The sequence below is a fragment of the Panthera pardus genome, unplaced genomic scaffold (assembly GCF_024362965.1).
Source record: "Panthera pardus isolate Hobbes unplaced genomic scaffold, ASM2436296v1 HiC_scaffold_24, whole genome shotgun sequence".
In the NCBI taxonomy this organism is placed as follows: domain Eukaryota; kingdom Metazoa; phylum Chordata; class Mammalia; order Carnivora; family Felidae; genus Panthera; species Panthera pardus.
Genome location: NW_026526810.1, coordinates 89,798,766 through 89,811,686, shown reverse-complemented (window position 1 = coordinate 89,811,686; position 12,921 = coordinate 89,798,766). Strand labels below are relative to the sequence as shown.

Here is a 12,921-nt window from a genome sequence, read left to right as displayed (position 1 = left end):
TACTTGTGATGACACCAACAAACTGTTCCTTCATTTCCTCTACTGGCCAGTTCTCAAGAATACTTAGAATAAAACCAGTACTTTTACATAATCAAGTTTCAAACTCTGGTATTCTCATGTTTTATATAATTTGGTTAAGAACAAACTCTGCATTTAAATCTGTATATTCCTTGCTTAGACATATAATCTGAAGGAAAAAGATACTAATTCAGTTTTAGAAACTCAAATTTGGATTATGATCCCAAACACACACACACACACACACACACACACACACACACACACACACACAATGCCTTTCGATTAAAACATACTTAAATTTCAAACGTACCTTCCAGACCAAGTCCAGGTATCTAAGTTCAGACAGTGTAAATCATTCATCCTAGTTTGCTAAAATAAAAGTGTGTTAAATTAGTCCCTGTTTCACATTTTTCATGGACTAAAATTTTGGTTTTAAAATTACTTCAGGTTAAAGATAGACTATCTCCATCTTACTTATTTTTACTTATTAGCATCAGAAGTTTACATATGAATAAACAATGCTAAGCATTAATCAAATTACTATAGAGCTACCCAATTAATGTGTCAAGGGAGAAAGGAAGAAAAGGCCTTAAACTAATAGGATTTAAATGTTAAGACATTAAGCTTTTCTGGTTATGCACAGAAGTGAAGGATTCTCCTCATTAAAATATGATTTATAAATCATGTGTGATTACTCATGTATAGTCTGTTTAGGGGATGGAAGATAAATAAAATTTATTATTGAATGGTATTTTATTTACCTAGATACTTTGAATGTTCAGTTGTTCCCCCAAATCAGAAAATAATTTTTGTGAGCAGAAGCACACATAAAAATATCATTTTCATGAAAAACACTAACCAAAACACGTCCGCCAAAGATATAGCCCTTATTTCCAAGAACTGCACACGTGTGCGCGGCTCGCGGCTGCGGTGGGACTCCACCCTGCAGGCAGAGAGGAGGAAACAGAGTGCGAAACTTGAAACATCTCTAAGGAAGTCACACTCATGCTCAGTACGAGAAATACCTGACTACCTAGTCACCATTACCCCTATAATTCGATAAACACCCTGATGCAAAAGTTCATTGTAGGGACGCCTGGGTGACTTAGTTGGTTAAGCACCTGACTTTTGGTTTCAGCTCAAGTCATGATCTCACGGTTGGTAATGACGAACCCCACGTATGGCTCTGTGTTGACAGCCTGAAGTCTGCTTGGTATTCTCTCTCTCTCTCTCTCTCTCTCTCTTCCCCTCTCTCTCTGACCCTTCCCTACTAATTGCTCTCTCTCTCTCAAAATAAATAAACGTTAAAAAAAAGTTAATTGTAAATAGTAATCATTATAGATAAATACTGCTCTTCAAGAATGAAATTTACTCACCCTGATCTTTACTTTCTCTTTTACTTTTATTTTTTATTTTTAAAAATATACATCCAAATTAGTTAGCATATAGTGAAACAATGATTTCAGGAGTAGATTCCTTAATGCCCCTTACCCATTTAGCCCATCCCCCCTCCCACAACCCCTCCAGTAACCCTCAGTTTGTTCTCCATATTTATGAGTCTCTTCTGTTTTGTCCCCCTCCCTGTTTTTATATTATTTTTGTTTCCCTTTACTTTTTAAAGTGTTTTTCTTAGGGGTACCTGGGTGGCTCCCTCAGTTGAGATTTGACTCTGGCTCAGGTTATGATCTCATGGTTTGTGAGTTAGAGCCCCATATTGAGCTCTAACTCCAGCTCAGAGCCTGGAGCCTGCTTCAGATTCTGTGTCTCCCCTCTCTCTCTGTCCCTCCCCCTCTCTCTCTCTCTCTCTCTCTCAAACATTAAAAAATGAATAAAATGATGGAACAGAATAGAGAACCCAGAAATGGACCCACAAATGTATGGCCAACTAATCATTGACAAAGCAGGAAAGAATATCCAGTGGAACAAAGATAGTCTCTTCAGCAAGTGGTGCTGGGAAAACTGGACAGCGACATGCAGCAGAATGAACCTGGACCACTTTCTTACACCATACACAAAATAAACTCAAAATGGATGAAAGACCTAAATGCAAGACAGGAAGCCATCAAAATCCTCGAGGAGAAAGCAGGCAAAAACCTCTTTGACCTTGGCCTCAGCAACTTCTTACTCAATATGTCTCCAGAGGCAAGAGAAACAAAAGCAAAAATGAACTACTGGGACCTCATCAAAATAAAAAGCTTCTGCACAGAGAAGGAAACAATCAGCAAAACTAAAAGGCAACTGATGGAATGGGATAAGATATTTGCAAATGACATGTCAGCTAAAGGGTTAGTATCAAAATCTGTAAAGAACTTACCAAACTCAACACCCAAAAGACAAATAATCCAGTGAAGAAATGGGCAAAAGACATGAATAGACACTTCTCCAAAGAAGACACCCAGATGGCCAACCGACACATGAAAAAATGCTCAACATCACTCATCATCAGGGAAATACAAATCAAAACCACAATGAGATACCACCTTACACCTGTCAGAATGGCTAAAATGAACAACTCAGGCAACAACAGATGTTGGCGAGGATGCGGAGAAAGAGGATCTCTTTTGCATTGTTGGTGGCAGTGCAAGCTGGTGCAGCCACTCTGGAAAACAGTATGGAAGTTTCTCAAAAAACTAAAAATAGAACTACCCTATGACCCAGCGATTGCACTACTAGGCATTTATCCAAGGGATACAGATGTGCTGTTTTGAAGGGACACATGCACCCCCCTGTTTATAGCAGCACTATAATTCAATAATTCACAAAAGTCCAAAGTATGGAAAGAGCCCAAATGTCCATCGATGGATGAATGGATAAAGATGTGGTATGTATGTATGTATGTGTGTGTGTGTGTGTGTGTGTGTGTGTATATATATATATATATATATATATATATATAATGGAGTATTACTTGGCAATCAAAAAGAATGAAATCTTGCCATTTGCAACTACATGGATGGAGCTAGAGGGTATTATGCTAAGTGAAATTAGTCAGTCAGAGAAAGACAAAAATCATATGACTTCACTCATCTGAGGACTTTAAGATACAAAACAGATGAACATAAGGGAAGGGAAACAAAAATAATATAAAAACATGGAGGGGGACAAAACAGAAGAGACTCATAAATATGGAGAACAAACTGAGGGTTGCTGGAGGGGTTTTGGGAGGGGGGATGGGCTAAATGGGTAAGGGGCACTAAGGAATCTACTCCTGAAATCGTTGTACTACATGCTAACTAATTTGGATGTAAATTTTAAAAAATAAAAAATAAAATTAAAAAAAATGAATAAAGTGTTTTTCTTAAATGCCTGACACTATTTGGCAAAATAAAATTTCATGTAAATTTCACCTTGAAATATAAATATTTAAAAATCAAATTTAAACTATTCTTTCCTCACTTCCCTTTCCCCGCGCCCTCCCCCCCCCCCCCCCCCCCCCCCCGCTGAGGTAATATTGTGAGCAAGCAGTGCACAGTGTGATAATCTCAGAGACCCTGAAAAATTAAATCTGCCCCCCTAAAACTCTTGATATCTCAAATTCCACAGTAAAACTTTCACTCTTGCTTTAAGCCAAACAGTCCTTTGTAGCTTGCTAAAACTCTTCCCATTAACTAATAACACTTTTCTATACTTTACTTTGAACAAATACAGCAGATCTTTTCTCTGGAGAAGTTTTGTATTCGTGGGTAAAGACAGTATAATGGATAGATGAATTAATGAGATTCTAAGGGAAATTTTTCTGCATAATTTGCACGTGTTCATGGTAGGAGTCTTTGTTTATGCATTTCATTCCAAGTTCTAAAAGAACCTTTTCAACATTTTCAGCACATTGGCTACTGAATGTGGGCACAGGAAGTTTATTTTTTTTTTATTTTTTTTTAACTTTTTTTAATTTATTTTTGAGACAGAGAGAGACAGAGCATGAATGGGGGAGGGGCAGAGAGAGAGGGAGACACAGAATCGGAAGCAGGCTCCAGGCTCTGAGCCATCAGCCCAGAGCCCGACGCAGGGCTCGAACTCACAGACTGTGAGATCGTGACCTGAGCCGAAGTCGGATGCTTAACCGACTGAGCCACCCAGGCGGGGGCACAGGAAGTTTAAACTCTACATTCAATATCAGAATTTCCTCGACTTTTCAGGCTTACTTGAATCACTGTCCTGAAACCAATACAGTAAGAAATTATTCAGATATTACCAATTTACACTTAAATAAATGAGACAGAACCTTCTGAAATGTGGTCCCCAGTCATTCCAGCAAAATATAGTTTTTATTATTACCCCACCCCTGATCTGAAATTTTGGAAAAATTATTCTACTATAAACATATCTATTATGCAACAAATATTGAATTTTTATCAAATACATCTCATAACCACCTAAAGCTTCTGAATGAGTTCACATAATTCTAAACAAAAACAAAGAAATGGCATCTGCATTAATCTGTAACTGCATAAATAATGTACAATGCTTATTAAGTTGCTTGAAATACTGAAAATAACTCAAAGATCCCAATTACTAACATACTGTTCTTAAGGGATAAAAATGCCATGTAGGAAAAACACTTTCAACCCTTCTATTTTACAGATCACACACTACATGGCTTATCTGAAGGACATAGCTCTTTTATGACAGAATTAGAATGCAATTCCAATTTTTTTCAACTTTTACACCAATAATTGGTACACTCTACCATGCTGCCTTGTCTTTTGATGTTGATATTTGGAAATAATAAAGTAATTTAAGAGTGTCCCTAAAAAATGAAGAGAGTGGATTCCAGCTACAACCATGTCAGAAAAACTTTCAGATAAAGTATAAATAATATAAAAACTTATTTGAAGAAATCATCAGAGAAATTACAGTGAAAATATTGGTAAATATGAACTAAATTAGGGACATGTGCATGTAAGGCTACTACAGCAGGAAAGGAGGGCTATGAACTGAGGTAAGAAGGGAAAGAAGGAGCCAGAGAAAGACTTGAAGTTCAAATATAAGTCCCTCAGCTCCCTCATCCCCAGGAGCACATCCTTTTTTTTTGTTTTTTTTAAGTAGGCTCCAGCCCAACATGGAACTTGATCTCATGATCCTGAGACCAAGAGTTGCATGCTCCATCAACTGGGCCAGCCAGGTGCCCCTACAGGAGCATGTTCTAGAAATTCGCCTTCAATAGCTATAGATCCCTGATTTTTCTCTAAATAGAGGGTACAGATGCCTGAAAAAGATCTAGGATGAGTTTCAGTAGATCCATTCTCAACAATTTTCTCTGCACTTGCTTGTTCCAATATAATTATGTGAACAGAGATAAAATGCTTTTATTTCATTAACAAAAGACATAAATCTTAAAATTCAAATGTATGTACGTCATATATGCATATTAGTGGACAATTTTGGTTTTGCCTGTTCAGCATTCCATTCTGCACAGTTCTGGTGAGTTCATCAGCCACAAAATCCTGCTCCCTTAGGGTAGGCCTGAGACTTGGGCCTAAACCAATTATCCCCTTGGCAACAGGGACCAATGTAGAGAGTGAGAACATGCCCAAATACAACCACAGTCCTTTTCTAAGACTTATTTGTAGACATTGAAAGAATACAGCACCAGTAGAAAAGACTGTTTGGATAGCCAGGACCATATTCCCTCCTAAAAGAGCTGGCTGGTCTGCAGTAGACAGAATAGAGCTAGCATATAAAGAGAAGCAGAGAGAAACTAACAGAGAAGGAAAACATTGTTGCTGTTGAGTAACTTGGGCAAGTTCCTGAGGCTCAAGCCCTTGCGGCTCTTCCACTGTGTGAGCCACTCCAAAACAGACTTCTCCCCATGTGAGAATTCGTTATTTCTTAAACTAACTTGAATTTGTGTTTGTTCACCAGCACTTGAAAGAGTATTAATAATGTTTTTTTTTGTCATGCTATAACCACATGTAGATTTCAAGAGTTTATGAAATATGGGCTTTTTAAAATTGTGGACTTCATTATAAAAGGACATTTTAAAAGTGCCATTATTAAATGAGGACATCACACTTGTGGCTAAAGAATGATGATGGAACCCTCTTTAGAAGATTTTTCTAGAAAACCTTAGCTAACCTGGAGAAAAATAGGTGATTAAAAAAAAACGACTAGTGACAGTACTCAGGGACCCCTTAATATATAAATATAAACTCAATTGCTAAAATCCAAATGACTTAGCAAAACTGTATCCTTTTAAACTATCAATGGATATATCAATATAAAGAAAGGTAACTTTTTACAATACTTACTTTAATTTCTGGTTGAAACCAACTCCGTGTCTTTGTATCAAATATATGAACATCATTATGCCACCCCCAGAATATCTGTTCTTCCTAAAACAGAAGTTTTTTAAATATTTAAAAGCTTTTATAATTTTTAGATTAATGTTACAAATTTAATTGCATATTTACCAGTGAAATAATAGGCACCATTACAAAAATAGAGTTAAGTGTTAGCATAGTCATAAAGCTAACGCGTACAGCAGTGGCTCACAAAGTGTCGCCTCCAGGCCAGTAACAGCCACCACCTGGCAACTTGTCCTCTCATAGCATTGCTTCCAGTGAATTATAACTTTACTCATTGATAACCTGCCAATCCTCTCAAGGATTGTCTCTTTTAAACTTGCAGAGGACAGAATGACATTTATATTTTGCAATCTGTTTTCCTAGAGTACATGCTCTGAATTCCTAATCTTTGCAATTAGGAACTTTAGGGGACCATGGTTCTTGTTTCCAAAGAGTTCCAACCACTTCTATTTAACCAAGCAGTTTGTTCGTATAGGTAAAACTTGTGCTCACTCTCTTCTTTGTCTTCTAGGAAACAAAACTGTCAGCGAGGTACCCATTTAGCAGTTATACTATACTTAGCATCTCTGGATTGTTGAAATCCTCTGTTACTACTCTAGCTTACCACTCTGTTGGTTTTATGTTCTATGCCAGAAATACATCATTCATTTTTGGCAGGACTTGTCAAACAAATTAAACAAACTAAATGATTTACTTAATTTAAAATCTAAGAGAAAAAAATCTACTGGTACACCAGAAACTTCAGGACACGATTCTTAGCCTAACCTGTACTAGAAGAGAAAAAAAATGAGTAAAAAAATTAGATAGAAGTAATGGGGATGTATAGTTCTGAAAATTATCAGTAATACTATAAGTAGCAAAGCTTTACACATATTTTATTTGAAAACTCAAAAACCATGGAAATACACAGAGAACTTTTTAAATACCCATATACAAAAACATATACATGAAGTGTACATATATATTTATATTATAATGTACAAAAATACTATATGCTAGTAGAAGGTAAAACCAAAGAGTTACTATGTATCTTGGTGCTGGGATCAATGTTGTGTTTGTTTGGTTTGGTTTAGTTTAAGATTTATTTTTAAGTAATCTGTATACCCAACGTGGGGTTTGAACTTTCAAACCCAAGATTAAGAGTCACATGCTTCACCGACTGAGCCAGCCAGGCACCCCTGGGATCAATGGTTTTTACAGTTATCTTTTAGGGGCGCCTGAGTGGCTCAGTTGGTTGAGAGTCCCATTTCAGCTCAGGTCATGATCTCTCGGTTCAAGGGTGCGAGCCCCGCATTGGGCTCTGTGCTGACAGCTCGGAGCCTGGACCTGCTTCAGAATCTGTTGCCCTCTCTCTCTCTGCCCCTACCCCTCTGTCTCTCTCTGTCTCTGTCTCTCTCTCAAAAATAAATAAACATTAAAAAAAATTTTAAGTTACCTTTTAAAAGGTTTCATTTTTATGTCATGTCTTATTTCATTAGTAATAGATTATTCTCTAACCAGTAAGACGTAGGAAAGGTAATGTCACTATCAATTTACTGCATTACAGAGGCCAGTCTGAGCTATGAATAGTTCTGGTGGACATACCTAAAAGGAGGTGTGTATCAGCAACAGCCATTCTGGTTATCTATGAACAAAGTTTTTCCAAGTTGTGCTAAAGTCACCACTTGTCTAACAGAAGCAGGTGTGAGTGATGAATGTAAGAAATTACTCTGCCAGTAGCCATGAAGGCTAATACCACTAGGTGAGAGAACTTCCTCTAACTGAATCTAAATCCAAAAGAAAGAAAACACATTTTTTTTTCACAGTGCCAATTATGGCAATTTAAACAGAAAGATTGGGCTCATTGTGTCTAGAGACTTTAAGGGGATACTAAATTTGAGGAAAATGTAAACAGTGGTTACTGTCTTACCCAAGATGCATCATGAACATCAAAACAGTCCTGGAGTTCACTGTGTCTCCTACACCCATAGCCACCAAAATATATTAATCTGAAAAACAAGTACAAGAGAACACATTTCAGATGTTCTATTTCCAGTCTGTTTGCAAAGGAGCTCATCTCTCTCTCCCCCTAGTAATCTAAACAAGCCAAATAAACTACAAAACCACAGTTTAAAAAAAATCAAGGAGAGAAGGGAAGAATCCTAAATGAACTAATGCCAGAAAGTGATGAGTTCTCAATAGGAGAGAAGAGACACGCGCACAGCTGCTTTCATTCCTGGTGCAATAGCAAGAGGAGGAAGAATCCGGGACAGATAGGCTTTGTAAAAGACACCACCCAAAATTTTAATAGCTGCATGTAGGCTGGCATGGCAAATTAGAATCTTAAGAAAATCAGCACAGTGGGAGATTGAATCCACTCGACAAGTCTTTCACATGGTCTTCAGAGAGCTCATGGTTGGTCACCAATAGGCAATAATCTACTAAATTGAGTCTACTAACATTTGAGATCAGGACAGAAGAGCTGACGGAAATACCTCAGAAGCATACCAAGCCATTACAGCACACAGGATGCCTGCTCTCAAAAGCCCAGAGGAGGACATACAAGGCTGAAAATGATCTCCTAAGGTATGGAAAGCGAAAGGGGGGACTGGAGAGCAAAGAGAACTCCCTAGTAATCCAAAGACCTACCAATGAGGCTACAAAACAGGGAGAGACCTTCCACGGTTCTGAGGCTCGGAACTCTGTGAAGCACGGCAGAACATCTTTGGAAAATCTGCGATGCTCAAACATGGGGTCCTAGCAAAGGAAAGTCCTGATCTTGCCTTAAAACATCTGAAGCCAGTTGTACAATGGAATCAAACTAAAGTTATAACAGCCTCAAACACAAATCAACTACAAATGAGACTGACTGAACTCCCACTCTAGCAGCTTGAGAAAAACATAAAGGACATGTCCTTTTCTGAAGATAAATATCATTTTTTTCAATCTTTACCATTCTTTCACACAGAATGTCTAGCACGTGGTAAAAAAAAAAAATACAAGATACATGAAAAGGTAAAATAAATAAATAAATAAATAACCTATGAGCAAGAGAGCAAAGTGACCACAAGGTGGTCAGCATGGCATTTACAGTAACTATGATAAACTGTGATAAAGATAACAGACCTAGTTTGTAAAATGTGGACAAAATGCAGGAAGAACAGAACAATTCCAGCAGAGACACAGAATGATGAAAAATAACCACTAAGTGGAAATGCTGAAAATGGGGGAAAATGTAAGAAGTAAAGACTTGAATAAATAGGCTTCACAGGAGACTGGACATAGCAATGGAAAATACCAGTGAACTTGAAGATAGGTCAAGAGGTTAATAAAAAGTATTCAAATTAAAACAAAGAGAAGAAAAGAGGGGGGGGGGGAACCCAGAGAGCCCAAGCTCTGTGGAACAATATCAAATGGCCTAATGTGCACTAAACAGGAGCCCTTGAAGATGGAGAGACAAATAAATGTGTAGAAGAAATATGTGAAAATTACTAAGAGGTTTCTAAAACTGATGAAAGATATAAACCCACCAACCCAAGCTCAGCACACTCCAATCTGGATAAATACAAAGGAAACTACAAGCAGGAACATTTGTTAAAAAAAAAAAAAAAAAAAAAAAAGTTTATTTATTTATTGAGAGAGAGAGCATGTGCACAAGTATGAGTGGGGGAGGGGCAGAGAGAGGGAGAGAGAAAGAATTCCAAGCAGGCCCCACACTCAGTACCAACAACAACATGGGGCTAGGAGATCATGACCTGAGCCGAAATCAAGAGTTGGAAGCTTAGCCAGCTGAGCTATCCAAGCTCCCCCAGGTAGGAACATTTTAATCAAATCAATGAAGAGCAAAAATAAAGAACAAATAAAGAAAAGCCAGAGTAAAAAGACATATACCGGGGAACAAAAACACGAATGAGAGTGAATTTCTCACCAGAAAAATGGAGGCCAAAAGCAATGTCATAAAATCTTTAAAGTGCTGAAAGGAAAAAACAAACAAACAAACAAATAACCTGTCAACCTAATGGGTAGAGAAAAAAGTCACAAAGGAAATGAAAAATTAGCTTGAAATGAATGAAAACACAATAAAACAAACAAAAAAGAAAATGCAATAAAATAAAACTTATGATGTACAATGAAGATGGCACTCAGAGGGAATTTTATAGCTGTAAATGCCTACAATTTATTTAAAAGATCTCAAATCAATAACAGAACTGTACACATTAAGGAACAAAAAAGAGAAGAGCAAACTAAACCCAAAGATAACAGAAAGAAGGGTTTAGTTTAATTAAAGGGTATAAGCAAAATAGTAAATAGAAAAAAAACCAACAAACTAAAAGTTGGTTCTCTGAAAAGATCAACACAATTGACAAAGCTTTAGCTAGGTTGACAAGGAAAAAAAGAGAAAACTCCAAGCACTAAAATTGGAAATGACAGAGGGGATATTATTATCAACATTACAGAAATTAAAAGGATTTTAAGAGAATACTACAAAAAACTATGCCAACATACTGGATAATTTAGATGAAATAGAAAAATTTCTGGAAAGACGCTATCAGAAATGGCTTGTAAGAAATAGAAAAACTGAATAAAACTATAATAAGGAGATTGAATCAGTAATCAAAAAACCCACCAACAAAGAAAAGCCCAGGACCAGATGGCTTCAGTGATAAATGATATCAAACATTTATAGAATAATTAATACCAACCTTCTCAAAGTCTTTTTAAAAAGAAATGAAGAGGAAAGAACATTTCCTAACTCATTCTATGAGGCAAGCCAGCCAAAAACATTACAACAAAAGAAAACTACATATATCCAGTAAGAGATTAATATCCAGAATAAGTAATGAACTCCTATAATTCAACAACAAAAAGACAACCCAATTTTTAAAAATGAGCAAAGGGCTTGAATAGACATTTCTCCAAAGAAGATCTACAAATGGCCAACGGGCATATGAAAAATGGTCAACATCATTAGTCTCTGGGGAAATACAAATTAAAACCACAATGAACACTACTTCACACCCACTATGATGCCTATTATTTTTAATTTTTATTTTATTTTTTGAGAGAGAGACAGACAGAACATGAGCAGGGAAGGGGCAGCGAGAGAAGGAGACACAGAATCTAAAGCAGGCTCCAGGCTCTGAGCTGTCAGCACAGAGCCCAATGCGGGGCTGAAACCCACAAACCGTGATATCATGACCTAAGCTGAAGACAGATGCTTAACCAACTGAGACACCCAGGTACCCCTGCCTACTATTTTTTAAAAAGAAGAAAAAAAAGAAAAAAGAAATAAAGGAAGAAATGGCAAGTGTTGGCAAGGATATGGAGAAGTTAGAACCCATGTACAATGCCAGTGGGAATATAAAATGGCATAGTCACTGTAAAAAACAGTTTGGTGCTTCCTCAAAAAATTAAACATAGAATTACCATATGACCTGAAAATTCTACAATTAGAATTAAAAACAGGGACTCAAACAATACTTGTAAGCCAATGTTCACAGCAGCATTATTCACAATAACCAAAAGGTGGAAACAAATGTTCATCAACAGATGAACAGATAAACAAATATGTAACAGGGCATACAATGGAATGTTATTCAGCCTTAAAAAGGAAGAAGCCCCAATACACACAACATAGTGAACTTTGAAAATATTTTAAGTGAAATAAGCCAGACACTAAAAAACAAACATTGAATGATTCTACTTCCATGAAATATCTGTAATAGGCAAATTCATGCAGGTAGAAAGTAGATTAGAGGTTACCAGAAGTTGGGGCGAAGAGGGAACAGGGAGGTATTGCTTAATGTCTACAGAGTCTCTGTTTGGAGTGATGATAAATTTTTTAACTAAATACAGTAAAACCTTGGTTTGACAGCATAATTCATTCCCGAAACATGCTTGTAATCCAAAGCACTTGTATATCAAAGCAAATTTCAAGAACCATTGGCTTAGTTGTGATTATGGGACAATCGGCATCATGTACTACTCGTATTGCAAGACACTGCTTGTTTATCAAGTTAAAATTTATTAGAGGGGCACCTGGGTGGCTCAGTCAGTCAAGCGTCCAACTTTGGCTCAGGTCATGATTTCACAGTTCGTGAATTCGAGCCCTGCATTGGGCTCTGTGCTGGCAGCTCAGAGCCTGGAGCCTGCTTCAGATTCTGTGTCTCCCTCTCTCTCTGCCCCTCCCCAACGTGCTCTCTCTCTCTCTCTCTCTCTTTCTCTCTCTCTCTCAAAAATCAATGAACATTAAAAAAAAATTTTTTTTTTAATTATTAGAAACGTGTGCTTGTCTTGCAGAACACATTACTGGCAATCCAAGGTTTTATGTACTGGTGATGGTTGTACAGTCCTGTGAATGTAATTGTCCACTGCACTGGACGCTTACGTATGGTTAAAATGGCAAATTTTATGTTACATGTATTTTATCATGACTTTTTAAAAAGGTGTAGTAAAAGTAAGTCCCTCTCCTACTCTCAGTCACTCAATTTCCCTGCCTGGGGCAACCACTGTTACCAGTTCCTTGTATATGTGAACAAGAAAAACTTCAAAGGACCAAAAACATACTTTGTAAGGTTAGGATCAATTAAGTCTAGGACACAAAAGCACTAACCAT

General features: G+C 37.1%; 1 protein-coding gene across 2 annotated transcripts in view; it reads right to left on the bottom strand.

Annotated features, from left to right (window-relative positions):
- KLHDC1 (kelch domain containing 1) overlaps nucleotides 1–12,921 on the bottom strand; it is a 54,407-nt gene that overhangs the window by 22,937 nt on the left and 18,549 nt on the right. For both annotated transcript variants that reach the window (XM_019451887.2, XM_019451888.2), the window contains exons 5-8: nucleotides 8,236–8,314; nucleotides 6,270–6,353; nucleotides 881–964; nucleotides 332–390 (exon numbers count right to left, since the gene is read on the bottom strand). In XM_019451887.2, coding sequence (XP_019307432.1) covers nucleotides 332–390; nucleotides 881–964; nucleotides 6,270–6,353; nucleotides 8,236–8,314 — 306 coding nt within the window. The remainder of the gene's footprint in view (nucleotides 1–331; nucleotides 391–880; nucleotides 965–6,269; nucleotides 6,354–8,235; nucleotides 8,315–12,921) is intronic.